Raw genomic sequence first — 18,442 nt, forward strand, 5'->3', positions numbered from 1 at the left:
ATTTATCAGTATTTGAAACGATATTGAATATAAAACGCTGCTCTTGGCTGGCTCTTAAGGTGTAGAGTTAATTATGAACAGACGTAAATTACACATACATACATACGTAGCGGTGAAATACATAACACTCAAGGAGTTAAAACTTTGTCACCTTTAAAGTTAGAATAATGTGAAAGAAAATGCCCCTTTACCAATTACAAAATACTTTACTTATTATCTTATCTAATTCACTCTAGTACTGTCTTTAACACGTGTGGTTTTCCGTTCGCGGGTTGGAAGGTCAGACAGGCAGTCGCTTCTGTAAAAGACCGGACCTGTCAGATCTTCAGGTTAAGTAAGCGGACCCTGTGAGAAACGGGATAATGCTAGGGAGATGATGACTCTTGTTAACACAATGGCGCAGGCTTGTGATGAGGCGAGTCCAGGACTTCGAGCAACAGCGTACGGCAGACCTCGACGCTAAACGTGATGAGTTGGATGCGTCCCCCTGCCGCTATTTATTATAATTAGCGAAACGGTATGGTCACGCGCCCTCACAATGAGGAGTTCACTGTGAAGATAGGCTACATAAGCCATCTTCGGGTGCATCTGCGTCGTGCCGACTAGGGAGTCGAAGTGGTCGCCATGGCCGAAATCGGTCGGAGATCATCAATCTCCGTTGAACTCCCTTGTTGTAATTATTTTTTTCTCCATCGCACCTTTCTGTTCTAAACAATGTTCCTTCGCTGAAAAAGCGGCGGGATGACGCCACGGTCGCACGATTTATTTTTTTTAAATACGTTCAGTTTTACGCAATCGCTGTTAGAAATTATAAATAATTAATATTTAATAATATAATTTTGACAAGTTACTAGTAGAAAATTATTCGGTTTCTGAACGCAGGTGGCCCAGCGCCACCTGCAGTTTTTGGACGAAAAATGATTTTTGACAGCGCGCGCTTGGTGGTTCGGTGAATGAACGCGAAGAGAAACGAGAGCAAAAACAATCCTGTAAATAGTTGTTGTAATGCAGGGATCCTTGTTATTGTGGAGACAAAAATAAAAGTATCATAGCAGGAAGGCTTTAATTCTTATATCGCTAACAAATGGAATTTCGCGGGCGAAGTCGCGGGTGGACCAGTGTACGTAAATAAAGCTACCTACTGCACGATACGATTGCTCAAACGTCTCGTGTGTATAGTTGCGTCACATCACCAGTTAGTGGTCAAATAGGACCGTATCGAATTCCCATCAAGTGCATGTTATCGAGCTAGTTGACCAAATAAAATGTGTCAAGAGAATATGATACTTTGATACTTTTTTATATACAATATCTTTTTTTAGATACCAACGAATATTTTTGACAGCTCGTGTAAAATCGATCTATAAAATCCTTATGGTTCATAATGTTATGGCATTAAGTACATCAGACGTTTGACTACTTATAAAACATAACATAAACAGTATAAATGTCTCATTTCTGAGTACAGGCGTCCCTTCAATCAACCGGAGGTGATATGGAGCATACTTCACCTGTTTGGAGGTGTTTTTTACGGCTAATAGCCGGGACCAACGGCTTAATTCGTCTTATTTTTCGATCATTCAGGTGGTTCAATCTTGCCAAACCAAACAAAAGACAGTCTCACAAAAATATCGACAACGGCCCCACCAGGCATTCAATCTGGTTCTCCAGATCGTGAGCCCAACGCTCTAACCACTAGACCACGGAGGCTGTTTGGTTAGGACATTAAAAAAAACTAGTCAATGGTGCTAATTCCTGTAAATACCATCTAATTTTATTTTAAGTTATATCTGTCCTTTTCTTATCCGCCGAAAAGGAAAGGGACGTGTAATCGACAAGCATAAAATTTATGGAACACACGTCAATTTTAAGCACAAATCTAAACCAACCGTCTAAAAATTTTACGTCAGTCAATAACCCGACACATTAATTTACTCATTCTTCCTAAAATTAAGAGCTGTGAATCATCCGTCCCTTTCCTTTTCGACGGATACGAAAATGACGGATATAACCTAAAATAAAATTAGGCGGTGTCTGCAGGAATCGGGGCCAATATCGTTTAACATTTGTTATACTAGTTAATCATAATAGTTGTCGTCTGGTTACTTGGTGACTGCCTACCCCGTAAGGGGTGAAAGGAATGAGTTTATCTTCTTCTATCGTGTGGGTTGTGAAGTGGATTACCAACCCCATCAACTCTAGTGTCAGTGTTACTATTGAGCCGCCAAAGGCCCCTGACATGACTCATACGCATAACGACTGCGTACTTACATCAGTAAGTAGTAACCGGGACTAACGGCTTAACGTGCCTTCCGAAGCACGGATCGCCTTACTTTCGGACAATCAGGTGATCAGCCTGTAATGCCCTAACCAAACTAGGGACCACAAAGTATTTTTGTATGATATGTCCCCACCGGGAATCGAACCCAGCACCACCGGATCGTGAGCTCAACGCTCTACCACTGGATCACGGAGACCGTTATTTTTTTATTATTACCATATAATAACAACTTTTAGTAGATATAAACCTATTTGTATACGAGTATCCGTTGCGTTTTATTACTAAGCGTTTAGATAACGCCTCTACCTTTGACCATCCGGGATTACACATAATCATTATCATAATTAAACATTTTATTATTTATTTTTACCTTCCAACATAATATACATAATATACACTCACGCCCGAAATCCCCAATGGGGTAGACAGAGCCACAACTAATTAAAAACAACTTGCAGTTACTGTTGATACCTAATACGATGTCCTTACGCCGTAACATTGTACGCCATTTCAGGGGCCTAATAGTATCCATGCACGAGGGTTAATGGGCTCGGTCATTCATCTCACAACCCCGGGTGGGTTGTTGAGGAGAAGAAGCAGCTGAAAGCGTTTTGTTTTTATTCGTTCCCAGTTCATAGCAGGAAGTTATCTTTACAACATACATAAACTCACGCCTATTTTCCACCCGGGTTAGCAGAGACTAAAATTCCATTTGCTTCAACGTTTCTACATATTCATAAACAACAACTTACAACAACAATCTATACAACTAAAACCAACAAATTCAAAATCCAAAAATATCTTTATTCAGTAGGTAACATAGTTACACTTTGCATCGTCATTTTTTACATAACGAACGTCTCATCCGCCTAAAACTACTGCAGCTTCTCACAACCTGTATAGCCGGGAAAAGAAGCTATTATATATATTAACAACACCTATTAAGTGTAAAGATAACAGTACTATTATATTTTATGTTATGGGCGATAGGCTGATCCCTTATCACCATAAGGTTCATCATATCCAGCTTACGACATCGTATCAACAGTGGCTGCAAGTTGTCTTTGATTACTTGTGGCTCTGCCCACCCCATTAGGGATTACGGGCGTGAGTTTATGTATGTATGTACTATTATATTTACAACTTTTGTGACGTTCATTAATTTATCTTTTCTTGTCCACAGACATACTCCGGCCTCTTCTGCGTGGTCGTGAACCCGTATAAGAAGCTGCCGATCTACACGGAGAAGATCATGGAGAGGTATAAAGGCATCAAGCGACATGAAGTACCCCCACACGTCTTCGCCATCACAGACACAGCGTATCGCTCCATGCTACAAGGTTGGTCTACTTAAGTCACGGAATAGAGGAAAGAGGTTGGAAAAGACCCTAATGCGCATTTTGTACGAGAACCGCTGTCGCCGGTTCAACCCTACTTTTTACTTCTATAAACAACCTGCAAACAGAAACTACAATAGCTCTACTGCTTTACAAATTTTAATAGCCACTTTACCGGCAATGTATATTTCATGTGATAGGTTGAAATTTTATCATTAGTTTTCGTAAGATACTGCATAAAAAGTATTTTTTTTTAAATTGCTGATCATACTAAGGTTTTTAGCTTTGCTGTGATAGGACTGATTTTCTTGCATGATAGTGTAAGTTATAATGCACAGGACGACCTTTTAATATACTAACGCGGAGTTCAGTTTCGAAGTTTAATAAACAAAGCGACAGTGAAGACAGGAATGGAGAGAGTTCGCTCGAGCGAACTCTCCGTTCCGTTCTGTCTTGAGACGGGGAGAAGTGGAAGCTCAAAGGACGGCCTTTGCTCAGCAGTGGGATACTCACTTCAGCTAAGTGAAGATATGACCTAAGATAGATCACACAGATCTAGTGAATTAATGCCCTAACTGGAGTAAAATACAGTATAGTTACAGTGTAGTACAAAATAAAAATATGAATAAAACAGGTGATTGATTTTCTTAAAAGCTCGGTGAGGTGTGGGTATTTAGTTCATCTTGTGATGGATGACTTTCCCAATTGGGGTATAGTCGTGAGTGTATGTTAAGTTATGGTTTTCTTAACAAATTACATCATCGTCAGTCAGGATTTACAAAACAACAATTGGGTAAAAAAATGCAAACCTACCTTTGAAAACAATTAGGAAACGACGTAATAAAGCATCTAACAAACTAGAGAACAAATGCGTCTGTCGACTGAGGAATTCCCGTATCGTCGCTCGCCCATTAGCGGACAATTAGACAAATGGGCGTTTCAAAACTCGTCTCTTATCTGTGATGGACTGTTTCCGAACAGTTTAAAAGGAGTGGTTATTGGTTAATTCATATATGTATTTAAAGTATAGGGCTGAATATATTACCTTGTGCAACCCCTTTAACACTGTAGAACTTGTTTTGGACTTTATTTTTAAAGTGATTGAAGCTATCTTACTAAACGTCGATCTTGTCGCCTTATACATTTAATTTCAATATTTCGTACACAACTAGTTTGAAAGTATGTAGTTCTTAGTTAATAGAGTGTATCAAAAGCTTATGCATGTACAAAACAGTACTTAGCAGTATGATGAAACGCCCACGACTTTCATTTGTTCGATGACAAAGGCGAGGCCGTAGTAAACACACTAATGGATGCAAGACGACACTCAGGATATGAACCCACAATGGAAAACTCGATGTTAGGAAACTGTACTACGCAAAATTGTTGTATTAGAAAAACGCTACAGTTTATTATTACTGGGTATGACGTTAATTATTAATTGCAGAACTGAAGCATAATTTGTTATTACTTATACTATTTCTAAATGTAAACAATTTGGCCATTATAATTTTAAAAAAGAATACGCAAAGTCTCAGAGTCATATTGTCAAACTTGCTAAAGAGTTTTGCACTGAACATACATACATACATACATAAACTCACGCCCGTAATCCCTACTGGGGTGGGCAGAGCCACAAGTAATCAAAGACAACTTGCAGCCACTGTTGATACGATGTCGTAAGCTGGATATGATGAACCTTATGGTGATAAGTGATCAGCCTATCGCCCATAACATTAGTCCATCATGAAAAGTTTTGGAAGTTTTTGGTTTTGTTTTTGCAATGAAAAGTTTAATTATTTGAGACAGTTGTTGAAATATATTGTATTAATTTACTTTGCATGCGTTTTTCAGACCGGGAAGACCAGTCGATCCTCTGCACAGGAGAATCAGGCGCCGGTAAGACTGAGAACACGAAAAAGGTGATCCAATACCTCGCGTACGTCGCCGCTTCCAAACCCAAAGGATCTGGAGCGGTAAGCAACAGTTTTGGACTTTCAAGCAGACATCTTATGACTTATATAACTTATGAGGGTTTCGCTTGTAGCACCATTTAATAATTAAGGTGTTTCCTGTACTTGTAAATTCACAGTGGACTCAGAAAAGACATAGTTTTACTTATAAGATGTTTTACATGTAAGATAAAGCAGATTTTTCAAAATTACCTATGGTACTACAAGTGAACTTACGAACTATGATATAATACGGTAATTTAATGATTACTGTGATTGTATTTAGTCTTGTTTCGGACGCAACAGTTTTCTTTATTCGTGGACTTCCTAGTGATTCTGCCGTGCGAATGTAACTAGACCGTCCATTCTAGTCTACCGTCTAATTTATCTTATTATTCATATCGGTTATGTGTATTATTCTCTGGTTGTTTCTCGGAAGTTGGCATTGTGTTCGGAATCGTGACATTCCTCGCATTTTCTATGTTATCTAGACGTTCGTGATAGTTGTGCTATTCGATCTCCGGCGTCTGATTCATTGTTTAGATCTTTTGATATGTTTATTTATTTTATTCACGTTTTCCTCTCATAATATTACGAGTGTTACATTCCTAGATAAGAAAACTGTATGTGTTAAGAATACCTTGTTATTTTCGTACCTGTCTCCCTCTTCAAATATGAGATCTTAGGATCTGTCCACCTAATTTTCAAAGGTCATTGAAATACACTTTATAAATTTTCGTACCGAAGTGATAGACTTAATAAAATATTAAATATCAACGTTGTCATAATATATTAGTTAAAGACCAGTATCTGTCACTTATAAGTAACGATAAATATACAAATGGAAGTTGAATGTGTTACAAAAGCAATTTCCACTAGCTTTACATTTTGATAACTTTGGGCGATATAGTTCGGTTTCTGATACTTTGATAAGAATCGTACCTTAGTAAATCTGTTTTGTTATAAATCGCTTTACTTTCTGCATTCCTTTCGTGTTTATCTGCTTCATATTATAAAATTCTTACAACGTTTGTATAGTCAACTTACGTCATAAACCACCGTAATTGATGCAACAATTTACACCATTTATACACCAACAAGTATTTCCATATCTTCACTCGTGTATTATTAACTTGTTGTGGCTTTCCATTAAAACGGATGCATATTGCCTCTCAGCGTTAATATGCCGAGTCTTGCAGTAATTGCGTATCATAGCCTTATAAGACATCGTGGCACAGATATGTAATCGAGTGTAATTGTTATTTGCCTCGTTACGAAATATCATATCTAGAAAATTGCGCGAATTTGCAAGGTCTATCTTAAAGGGTAATAAATTTAAAATTGTAATTGCATAAAGTCCCTTTTGTAATTCTTTTTAATCATAAGCAGCATGGCAAATGCTTTGGTTTTCTTTTTATTACATTTTGATGTGCCTGTGCATAATTTAGTATGGAACTAAATGCATTATTAATATTTTTGTCCAAGTTCGTCTTTAATTATTCCTTTGCATTTTGTTACTACATTATATTAATTCTAGTTATATTATTCCTAAATGTTTTTTTCTACTTGAAGCGCTATCACATTTATTGGTTCGACTATCGCGTGAGAGTGAGGGTTAGTATTGATTTTCATATTCGGTTAGTTAGTTCTGTAAGCTAATGTAATTTTACTGTTGCTCCTTTTATCGTTATCTTTATATTTAATTATTAGCTAGTTGTCGATATAGGTCAAGTTACCTTTGTTATTATCGATTTTACCTTTAGATTTTTTAAAGTTCTGTGGTTTTGTTGAAGCTAAGTGTTTGGTAGATATCAGTATATCTGCTAACATTTTGTCGTACGTAATCAACACCGATATAGGGCCTATTATTTACGGTAGCAATTCCGTTCCTATTACTTAGTATGTATGACATCGTCTTTTTCAATATCATGGTTATGAGCAATATTGACTGCATTACCGGGTTGTGTTGTTAGCTCATATATTAAACCAGTCCTAGCATTATCACTTGGTATTATGTGGTAGATGTTGTGCTTCCAACACAAAGCTATGTTCTGTAAGCTAGATACAATGTATAGAACTGATTGATGATCTGATCGTATATGAAGGTATCCGTTTCATATGACATGTCTATATAATTATGTTTCTATTTCTAAGACCCGCTTGTTTTGCCTTCACGTATCACGTTTCGTTTTGCATTTAAATTAGCTTATCAGTCCTTACATAGTATACCTATCTTTCTAGTTTCATAGTATTACTCACTATGAGTATCTATGTACTAGAAATATATGCTACCTTAAAAGGGCTAGTTTTTCCTCCACGGAATCTTCCTATCTGGGTCAAGACTCCTGCATCGATGAGTCATGAGATAATGACGTGTCAACAGACGCGCAGTCGCCGTATCAACATGATGTCAATATACTTTCAATATTTACTCTTGCATTTAGTGCGATAGGTTTGAAGTTTGTCATTGACTTTTGAGTTTACTTTGAGAGTGTATGTTTTTTGTTTAGTCTATAGTTTTCGTTTGAGAGAGTAAGGCTTAGGTTTCCTCAAGATTGTTTTTGTAATCAGAAAAGAAACTTCTCAATTCAAGGTTTGCTACGTGCGTAATCCTGAAATTGTATATTAGCATCGCTAGCTTATACTGTTTTTATTATTATTATTATTAAAAATAAGTACAGTACTTAATACATTTTTTTTACAATTGACGGTGCAACAAAAACCAACTTTGGTTTGTCCGTACACCGACATTCACCATCGTCGCTTCCAATTTGCAATATAATATCATGCTCAAACAAATATATTATGTCTATAATGTCTATATTAGTAAGTCTGTAGGCTACTGTAATGCTAAGTTAACTTTTGTCTACTTCACTTTTTTTGTTAAAGACTGTTATGATAATAAATAAGTATATAAATGACTGAATCTCGGTTTGTACAAATCGGTGCACTTTTGGTACACCTGCATGAAATGGAGGTGAATGTGTACTTGGTAATGTACAGCACTATTTACGCGAGTGTTGCCAGATATATTTCTTTTTACGGAAATTGGACTGTAAGATGTTGCTTATTGTATTAATTTTACATAAGTTTTTTTAACTAATTTTGTTTGATTATTTACTATTTTTGATTTGAATTTCGAAGGAACAATTTGGTAACAATACATATTTTTTTTAAAGTCTAGCAACTCTCGCAACATCCGGTATGATATAGGCTATACTATTCTGTACCCATGTCCCTGGAACGGATCATGTAATATATCTTTTTTTATTTTTCCCTCTTCAACCTGTCTCCGTGAACGCTACAGGGACCGACACCACAATTGATCATAGTAAGTCATGGAGCGGAAAAGTTTTTTTTTCTTAAAAGCTAACAGCTGATCATTGGGGTGAAACATCAAGTTATTTTCGTGGTATATTATCCTCATTCCACAGTAAAATAGTTATACTTTTGTAAATATTATGTTATAATTCCTTCACATTTTTCACACTTTTGGGGACAATTTATCACAGATTTTGAGCTGGTTTTAAGCTTAGAATGCATGGCTTGATTTTGGCTCCTGGATTTCACTTATATAAATATTTGTAAGTATATTTATTTCGGTTGGTTTGGTTATAATTATTTTTATATTTAGTTTGGAATTTAGGTTGTTCTATATTTATTTACTGATATTTTATTCGCATATATGCTGTTCTTGTTATAACATCTTTTTTTACAATATTATTCAAAAACTTTTCTTGCATTTTTCTAATCATCTCATGTTTGAATTTCTCAGAAACATTTGTCATAATTGGGTTAGTTTCCTAGGTCAAAGATAAATTATATCAAATTCTGATTACTAAATAATGACAGATTTAATGGTGACAATTTTTTTTCTATTTAACTTATTTATGAATTTTAATAAAGAAAATGTAATAAATAATAAGTGCGAAATGTTGTAACGTTTTTGTATGATGCCACAAGTTGGTTTTTCAGACAAATTCCATTGTAATTTCTTGTTTTGACGTTTAGAAAAAAGTAACTGATTTGATTAGTTGGAAACTAGCCTATTATAACCATGTATGTATGTGTATTGTGTATGTATCATCGCTCACTCACTAAATATAATGTTATGATTTCACCTGTAACATATTTTGTGTGATTAAGTTTTTAGTTCAAAGAGATCATGACTCACTCACATTCCTGATAAAATTGTGATTAAACTTGTGTGCTATCAGCTTTATTAATATACATTTTTCCTTAAAAGATTAACTTTTACTACCTAGATAGTGTCGCTGTGGTCCTGTGTGGCACCAGCTTGCTTCTCAGAGGGGTGCACTAGTTCGATCCCTCGTGGCCTGCATTGCACTTATTTATCTTAAGTGCAATTGAATTGTGTAAACGCTATTATACAAGTGACTCCATGAGTAAAATCATACAACATACCTAAGCCTATTTATACATATCTTTACATAATAAAACTATTTATTTATATAATAATTTATTATACACATGATAACACAGAAACACAATGTGACAATATGAAGAGGTACAAAAGGCATAACTTTCTTTTTATTTGTTTAATATTTATTTTATTTTAAACAAATAAATACATTTATTATGTAAAGCCATGCATTATAAAATTAAAACTGCACATAGTAAATGACCATCTAACTCATAGATTTACTACCACCGTAGATTCGACATCAGCGCTCAAAAAGTGGGACGCAAAGTTACTGTCAATATAGCAACGTTGACAGTACTTTACCTCAGTGCGCGATTAGGCGCCGAACTGGCAACACGTGGAAAAACTTGCAAAAATAGAAACCCAAAGCGAAATTAGAATAATGGAACATTATATTTCTAATACGTATTAGAAATAGAAATATAATGTTCTATCATTCTATCGTGTGGGTTGTCTCAAGCGCTGTATCTACGGTAGTGGTAAATCAATGATCTAACTATAAATCCCAATGTTAGTCATCTAGCTAACCCTTATTCACTAACAAAAACCTAACGATTTCATTCCACGCTGTCACCTTAGAACAATGGGCCTACCTTTGAGGTAATCATAGCTAACATATTACCATGTTGTGATGTCTACTCATTGGTTTGATTTTACAAGGAAAAACAGGTTTTTCAAAATGGCTAACTTATAAATGTAATAATAGGTTTAATACACGCTTATTTTATTGTTTTGTTTGGTTGTATATACAGAAAACTATTTGAGCATTACTTTTTTGCTTTTTAGAATACGCGTTAGTTTTTTATTTGAAAGTTACACTTAGTTTTAATTTAACTTTGGAATACCTGTTTTTGATAATTTTATCGAATGACTATTTAGTAGAGAATGTTTTTTTTAATTAACAAATATTATTTACTATAACATTCCCTGCTAAGTTGTCAACAATAATTTGAAAGTAATTTTAAATGCTTGTTAAAAAGAACAGCTTATAGCGTATTTTAGTACGCATGGGTCTGATATCCTTTAGTTCAGTAGATTAACCCTCTGTTTCGTCTGTAGGGTGAATTGGAGCAGCAACTACTTCAAGCGAACCCGATACTTGAAGCTTTTGGTAACGCGAAGACGGTCAAGAACGACAACTCTTCCAGATTCGTGAGTATCCATTTAGACTTTTTGTTAACAAAACCTAACGATAGATAAGCTACTCTCAATCCAGGTAATGATTTATAACATAGAACACATAATAACGGGTTCTTACCGCGTTTAAAATGGGGATATGAGACTCCCGATATTTCGACACTGTTGCAAGTGCCATGATCACGGGATGACTGATGAGATTGGAGTGGAGTAGGTAGATCCATAATTTTCTACGGGCAGACATATCTGTCTACCCTTTTTCTTTGCCACTTGTTTATGTTTTTGATATCGGAATGTTCGGAAGAATCTGAACTCGCACCAAACTCACTACGACAACATAGGAGACCCCGGTTTACTATAACGTCGTCTTATAACGAAAGCCTTTATGAAAATCTAAATTGGATGGGATTTTTGAGCAAAACCATGCAATAGTCCCGTTTCAATGCAGGTGAAAATTTGTTGTCTCAATTGTTACCTAGAAATTATTGTTAATTGAAAGAAATCGTGTTTGGAGAAAATCACGTCGGAATGTGATTTTTCAAAAAGACGCTGACGTTGTTTTCGCTCAACGTTGTTCGTTGTATTACCGTCAAATTTAAATGAAAAACAGAAAATCAAAACGGAGAAAGATCAAACAGAAAAGAGAAATGAGAAGGCATTTTTGTTTACTAGGATTTTTTCCTCATTCAGTCAGTCTATAATCAATCAATTTCCTATTTCATCAACGAAACATCTAATCTACTAATAGTTTAGATTAGATAGTCAACGATACGGCTCGTTACCTATAACGTTGAGCTAACAGAAAACTTTATGAGGTGTGGGTACTTAGTTTATCTTGCAATGGAAGTACCTTTGACTACCCCAATATAGACATGTAATAACTAATTCCAAACCTCTCCAATTCCAGGGCAAGTTTATAAGGATAAACTTCGACGCGTCGGGCTTCATTGCGGGCGCGAACATCGAGACTTACCTCTTGGAGAAATCCAGGGCGATCAGACAGGCCAAGGATGAGAGGACGTTCCACATCTTCTACCAGCTGCTGGCTGGAGCCACAGCACAGCAACGCGCGGAGTATATCCTCGAGGACCCCAAGAGCTACCCTTTCCTTACCAATGGGGCTGTACCGGTAAGTTGACATTCATATAGATACCATGACGTTTCTCCTGGAGAAATCCAAGACGATCAGACAAACCAACGATGAGAGGACCTCCCACATCTTCTTTTAACTGGCAAAAAACATTTGTTGACATTTATTTCAAATTGCGCAAAAACCTTTTTATGTAAAACAGCGGAGGACTCAATAGTCATAATCATAATCATAATCATATCATTTATTGCGTTCCACATGGTAGGAGGTTGGTAATATAAGGTATGTAACACATATGGACCCGGATTGGGCACAGCAATTTAAAAGAGAGTTAAAGCATATTTTTTAGGCTTAAACAAAATAAATAATAACAAGTAGTCAGTGTTTACCAAAACTTATAATTTAGATTTTTGTCTTGATTATGCATTTGTTAATGTAAACGACCACTTTAGACCGCATCGTCATTTATCGCTTGAGATTGTGGTCGAATGTGAACTTATTTTGTCAAATAAAAAAATCCCAAATTTGCTAACTAATTAACTTCTTCACCAATTCCAGAACTCCTTCTCAGTCCCCGGCATCGACGACTCGGCTGAGTTCCAAGCGACTATCAAATCCATGAACATAATGGGCATGAACCAGGAGGACTTCAACTCGATCTTCCGCATCGTCTCCGCCACTCTGCTGTTCGGCTCCATGCAGTTCAAACAGGAACGCAACTCCGACCAGGCGACGTTGCCTGATAACACTGTTGCGCAGAAGATCGCACATCTACTCGGTTAGTAGGAAGGCACACTGATAACATTTGTCCATCTTCTTCTATCGTGTGGGTTGTGAGGTGGATGACCAACCTCATAATCCTTGTAGAAGTAGTTAGAACTTCGGAATAAAACTTGCAGCCTTTAAACCTCTTGTTCATTATGTTAGAGACGTACCAAAATTGTTGAAAAGCTTCTTTTGTGTCCACGTCCGAGACCTTAAATATAGCAAAGAATGGCAATACACAGTCATACAACAATGAGAATTTTTTTTAGGAAATGTCAAAATGATAATTATCTATTGAATTTGTTTGGAAATTATGTACAGTAAAAGTAATCGACTATCGCATTATAATAATTCAAAAAGAAAAATGAGGTTAATTTTCGATCATTTTAGCTGGTTTGGTTGGTAATTTATCTTTGACCCTTTTAATTTTATTGTTAAAATGCTTTGGTATTTGATCAAAAATAAATGTGAAATATTGGATATCATCGTAAGTCTTATATCTTTGTTTCCAGGTCTATCAGTAACAGAAATGACTAAAGCGTTCCTGAAACCCAGAATCAAGGTGGGCCGCGACTTCGTCACGAAAGCGCAGACGAAGGAGCAAGTAGAGTTCTCAGTGGAAGCCATCGCCAAGGCTTGCTACGAGCGCCTATTCCGGTGGCTCGTTAATAGAATCAACAGGTCTCTGGACAGGACCAAGAGACAAGGAGCCTCTTTCATCGGCATCCTCGATATGGCCGGCTTCGAAATCTTCGAACTCAACTCCTTTGAGCAACTCTGCATTAACTACACGAACGAAAAGCTCCAGCAACTCTTCAATCACACCATGTTCATCCTAGAACAGGAGGAGTACCAACGTGAAGGCATCGAGTGGAAATTCATCGATTTCGGACTCGATCTGCAGCCAACGATCGATTTGATCGACAAGCCTATGGGTATCATGGCGCTTCTAGATGAGGAGTGCTGGTTCCCCAAGGCCACAGACAAGACTTTCGTCGAGAAACTGGTGTCGGCTCACTCCGTCCACCCCAAATTCATGAAGACTGACTTCCGTGGCGTAGCGGATTTCGCCATCATCCACTACGCGGGCAAGGTGGACTATTCCGCCGCCCAGTGGCTCATGAAGAACATGGATCCTCTTAATGAAAACGTCGTCTCTTGCCTGCAATCCTCACAGGACCCCTTCGTCTGCCACATATGGAAGGACGCCGAAATAGTCGGCATGGCGCAACAGTTGACAGACACGCAGTTTGGCGCGAGAACCCGCAAGGGCATGTTCAGAACCGTCTCCCAACTTTACAAGGAGCAACTGACCAAACTGATGGCAACACTCAGAAATACCAACCCGAACTTCGTGCGGTGCATCATCCCGAACCACGAGAAGAAAGCTGGGAAGATCGAGGCGCCCTTGGTGCTCGACCAGCTGAGATGCAACGGTGTGCTGGAGGGTATTAGGATATGTCGGCAAGGTTTCCCGAATAGGATTCCGTTCCAGGAGTTCAGGCAGCGTTACGAGCTGCTTACACCAAACATCATTCCCAAGGGCTTCATGGACGGGAAGAAGGCATGCGAGCAGATGATTGAAGCATTGGAACTTGACCACAATTTGTACCGAGTGGGGCAGTCGAAGATCTTCTTCCGCGCGGGAGTGTTGGCTCATCTCGAGGAGGAGAGAGATTACAAGATCACGGATCTGATCGTGAACTTCCAGGCCTTCTGCCGAGGGTACCTGGCCAGGAGGAACTACCAGAAGCGGCTGCAGCAGCTCAACGCCATCAGGATCATCCAGAGGAACTGCGCTGCTTATCTCAAGCTTCGGAACTGGCAGTGGTGGCGGTTGTATATTAAGGTGAGATTGATATACTTATTATTTGTATCAAAATTACGTATAACATTGTAGTTGTTAGAAGACAGTTTCAAACCACTTTTTTATATCGTCCTACAATAATGTTTGTGACTATCAAGTTTGCGTTAGCGATCTGATTGAAGGGTCATTATCTACTACGCATTCAAAGTACCGCGGCAAAGTATCATAATAATTTGCTTTAAAGTTAGGTCTGCAACATATTTCACATAATAAGTTATAAACACACCTTATTAAAATTCCATAGCAGGATAAAAGCAAATGAACCATACCAAGAATTCTCATCCCAGTTTTATAAAAACAAAAAAGTGACGAATGTAAGCAAAGGATAGTTTCATAATGTCCTAGACACGCCGTGTGTAAGTAATTATAATTAATAATATTTTGATTACAACCTCGCTTTCGTTACAGTAGAGTTATGTAAATGACCCACTTGTTCAGTAGATGTGATTCATGAAATGTTTATTATAACAACGCTGTTCGTAACAGTGTACTATAGTACATACTATAGTATCGAGGTATTTGTGTGAATTAAACTTGCTCGCATTTCTAGGTACGTAGAATTTAATTGTATATTCTATTATGAGAATGCTTGATGTATGAATCTGTAATATTATGTTATTGCTATTACGTATTCATTTAAAAAAAAATATTCTCAATTTGAATATCTTGTTTTTATAGACAAATACTTCGAATAAAAACAAAAGAAAGGTAGTCAAGAATTATTCAAAAATAATTAGCTGTAGAATAAATTATACGGGTATAATTGATAAATTATACCAAATTAGTTCTTAAAATTATCTTGCCTCTTCTGGATAATAAATAAAAATGATATTTCCCCCCACCTCGACCCCTTCTTTACCTCATGGAAGAATGGGGTCAAGAGCAAACCCATCTTAATTAAAAAAAAAATCATAACTTTTTTAAATTAAGAAAACTGCCTTTTTCTTTCTTTAAAATTGATAATGACATTTTATGACTACCATAACAACAGGCGATAAACAGTTAAACGAAAAACAGTTAGAGACAATAAATGTTAGACTAATATGAAATACTGAAGCCTGAATCGTATAAAGGGGCGTTTATATCGAACGAACACAATCTAGACCCTTTGATTTAGGCCAGACAGCTAATTATGGATAGGATTTTTATCCGTCTTACACGAACACCCTCATGACTTTTCTGTTGATAAAAAAATAATAACTATCCCCTTCCAGGTGAAACCGCTGCTAGAAGTGACGAAGCAAGAAGAGAAGCTGACTCAGAAGGAGGACGAGCTCCGACAGATCCGCGACAAGCTGGACACTCAGATGAAGAGGTGCCAGGAGTACGAGCACAAGTTCCAGCAGGCCAGCGCGGAGAAGACCCAGCTCGCTGAACAGCTGCAGGTTAGTATACTCAAAGATCCAGAGTAGATAGAAGTACTGATAAATAAACAAAGTAATTTAATCTACAACAACCACAAATAATTATTAATACCGATAATTATTTTGTACCGATTTTCAGTGTTGTAATTCCAACCAGTTTTGGGAGCGTAATATATAAAATAAATAGGCTTATAACGGCCTCTGTGGTCCAGTGGTTGAGCGTTGGACTCACGATCCGGAGGCCCCGGGTTCAAATCCCGGTGGGGAAATATCACAAAAATCACTTTGTGATCCCTAGTTTGGTTAGGACATTACAGGCTTATCACCTGATTGTGCGAAAGTAAGATGTGCTTCGGAAGGCACGTGAGCCGTTGGTCCCGGTTACTATTTACTGATGTAAATGAGTAATCCTTACATGAGCCACGTCAGGGGTCTTTAGCGGCTCGCTTATAACCCTGACACCAGGGTTGATGAGGCTGGTATCCACCTCACAACCCACACGATAAGAAGAATAGGCTTCATATTTAAGTAAGTTACTTTTTACGAAAGTATGAAGTCGAACCCTTTTGTTGCGTAATTCTGAGTTCTAAAGGTATCTCTGTCTCTGTCTTGCACTTTTCGTAAGAGAAGGAAGACAATATTTTTAGAGCTGTCATACCAAAATAAAAGCGGAGTACGTGGTGGAGTATGCTTCATTCCCCCTCCGGTTTATTGAGGGGAATCATGTTTTTATGGTTACTTCTATGTGCAAGAGAATGCCTTGTATAGCAACGTTGTACTGCCTCCAGGCGGAACTGGAGCTATGCGCGGAGGCAGAGGAGTCCCGCGCACGCGCCGCGGCCCGCAAGCAGGAGCTGGAGGAGCTGCTGCACGACCTGGAGGGCCGCATCGAGGAGGAGGAGGAGCGCTGCGGCGCGCTGCAGCAGGAGAAGAAACGCCTGCAGCTCAATATACAGGTATGTACGCTCTGATGATAATAATAATAATAAATAGTTTATTGTCAACAGTTACAGTGTTTAGTACATTGAGCTTATTTTTAACTGGAACATGGTACAAAGCATGGTCCACTTACTTCCAAACTAAGTGGAAAACTTGTGACTTGGAAGCCAGGGTACCGTCGGACATATTTGTGGAAACAGTAACAATTACAAAAATCAAAGAAATTAAGGTTATATTTATATAAATAAACGATGTGTGTGTGTGTGTGTGTACGCGCGCGCGCGCGTCTGTGTGTGATTCCAGCGCCTTCTAACTTTATTAAAGTTATACCTGTCGGTTTCTCTTATGTAATCCTGCATTGCACGGGTAACAGCACAACAGATACAAATCCTCTAAAGAATTGCGGTCGCTTGCGAAGCCCCTGAAAATCCCAGGATGCTTCCGAGCTTCTGAAAGGAGTTAGGTTGGCTTACACAGAAACCTGAGCCCACTAGCATAACACAACACGTCACTTTCTAACCCGCCGAAAAGGACAGGGACGGATAATCGACAGTTTATTTTTTTTATGAAACACACGTCAATTTTAGTTAGAAATCTTAGATAACACTTTTAAAATTTTACGTTTAGATTTAAATTGATTGTCCAGGTTATTCATTCATTTTAAAATTAACAGCTGAAACACAGGAAATATAAGGAATTTTGTATTACTAAAAAGCGTCTATTCCGTTCGTGATTCCGTCTTATTTCTCAAACATATAACTGTCCGTAGGACCTAGAAGAGCAGCTGGAAGAAGAAGAGGCAGCTCGACAGAAGCTGCAGCTGGAGCGGGTACAGTGCGACGCCAAGCTGAAGAAGCTGGAGGAAGACCTGGCGCTCAGCGAGGACACCAACCAGAAGCTCGTCAAGGAGAAAAAGGTACGGTCACGAGTACTAATATGTATACACTTTGAAACCATGTCACATTAACTTTTTTGACAAATAAAACTCTAAGTCTCATTAAATGTTAAATATGATAGTGAGACAGGGTTCTAAAGTGGGTACATGATATTTCTGTACATATACTTTGCTGTGCTTGGGCAGGGTCTATGATGATGTACTTTATAATACCACATCATCATCCCCCTAGCATTGTCCCGTTTCTCACAGGGTCCGTTTACCTAACCTGAAGATTTGACAGGTCCGCTTTTTTATAAAAACGACTGCCTGTCTGACCTTCCAACCCGCGAAGGGAAAAACAACCGAATACAGGTTAGGTCACATACCTC

At 37.8% G+C, this 18,442-nt stretch overlaps 1 protein-coding gene across 2 annotated transcripts in view; it reads left to right on the forward strand.

The window, feature by feature from the left end:
• The window catches only part of LOC126368835 (myosin heavy chain, non-muscle), a 107,630-nt gene that overhangs the window by 55,223 nt on the left and 33,965 nt on the right, over window positions 1–18,442 (forward strand). For both annotated transcript variants that reach the window (XM_050012996.1, XM_050012997.1), the window contains exons 2-11: window positions 3,465–3,621; window positions 5,473–5,594; window positions 8,878–8,901; window positions 11,074–11,166; window positions 12,059–12,280; window positions 12,800–13,019; window positions 13,519–14,855; window positions 16,088–16,258; window positions 17,026–17,193; window positions 17,946–18,092. In XM_050012996.1, coding sequence (XP_049868953.1) covers window positions 3,465–3,621; window positions 5,473–5,594; window positions 8,878–8,901; window positions 11,074–11,166; window positions 12,059–12,280; window positions 12,800–13,019; window positions 13,519–14,855; window positions 16,088–16,258; window positions 17,026–17,193; window positions 17,946–18,092 — 2,661 coding nt within the window. The remainder of the gene's footprint in view (window positions 1–3,464; window positions 3,622–5,472; window positions 5,595–8,877; window positions 8,902–11,073; window positions 11,167–12,058; window positions 12,281–12,799; window positions 13,020–13,518; window positions 14,856–16,087; window positions 16,259–17,025; window positions 17,194–17,945; window positions 18,093–18,442) is intronic.

The sequence above is a fragment of the Pectinophora gossypiella genome, chromosome 8, assembly GCF_024362695.1.
Source record: "Pectinophora gossypiella chromosome 8, ilPecGoss1.1, whole genome shotgun sequence".
In the NCBI taxonomy this organism is placed as follows: domain Eukaryota; kingdom Metazoa; phylum Arthropoda; class Insecta; order Lepidoptera; family Gelechiidae; genus Pectinophora; species Pectinophora gossypiella.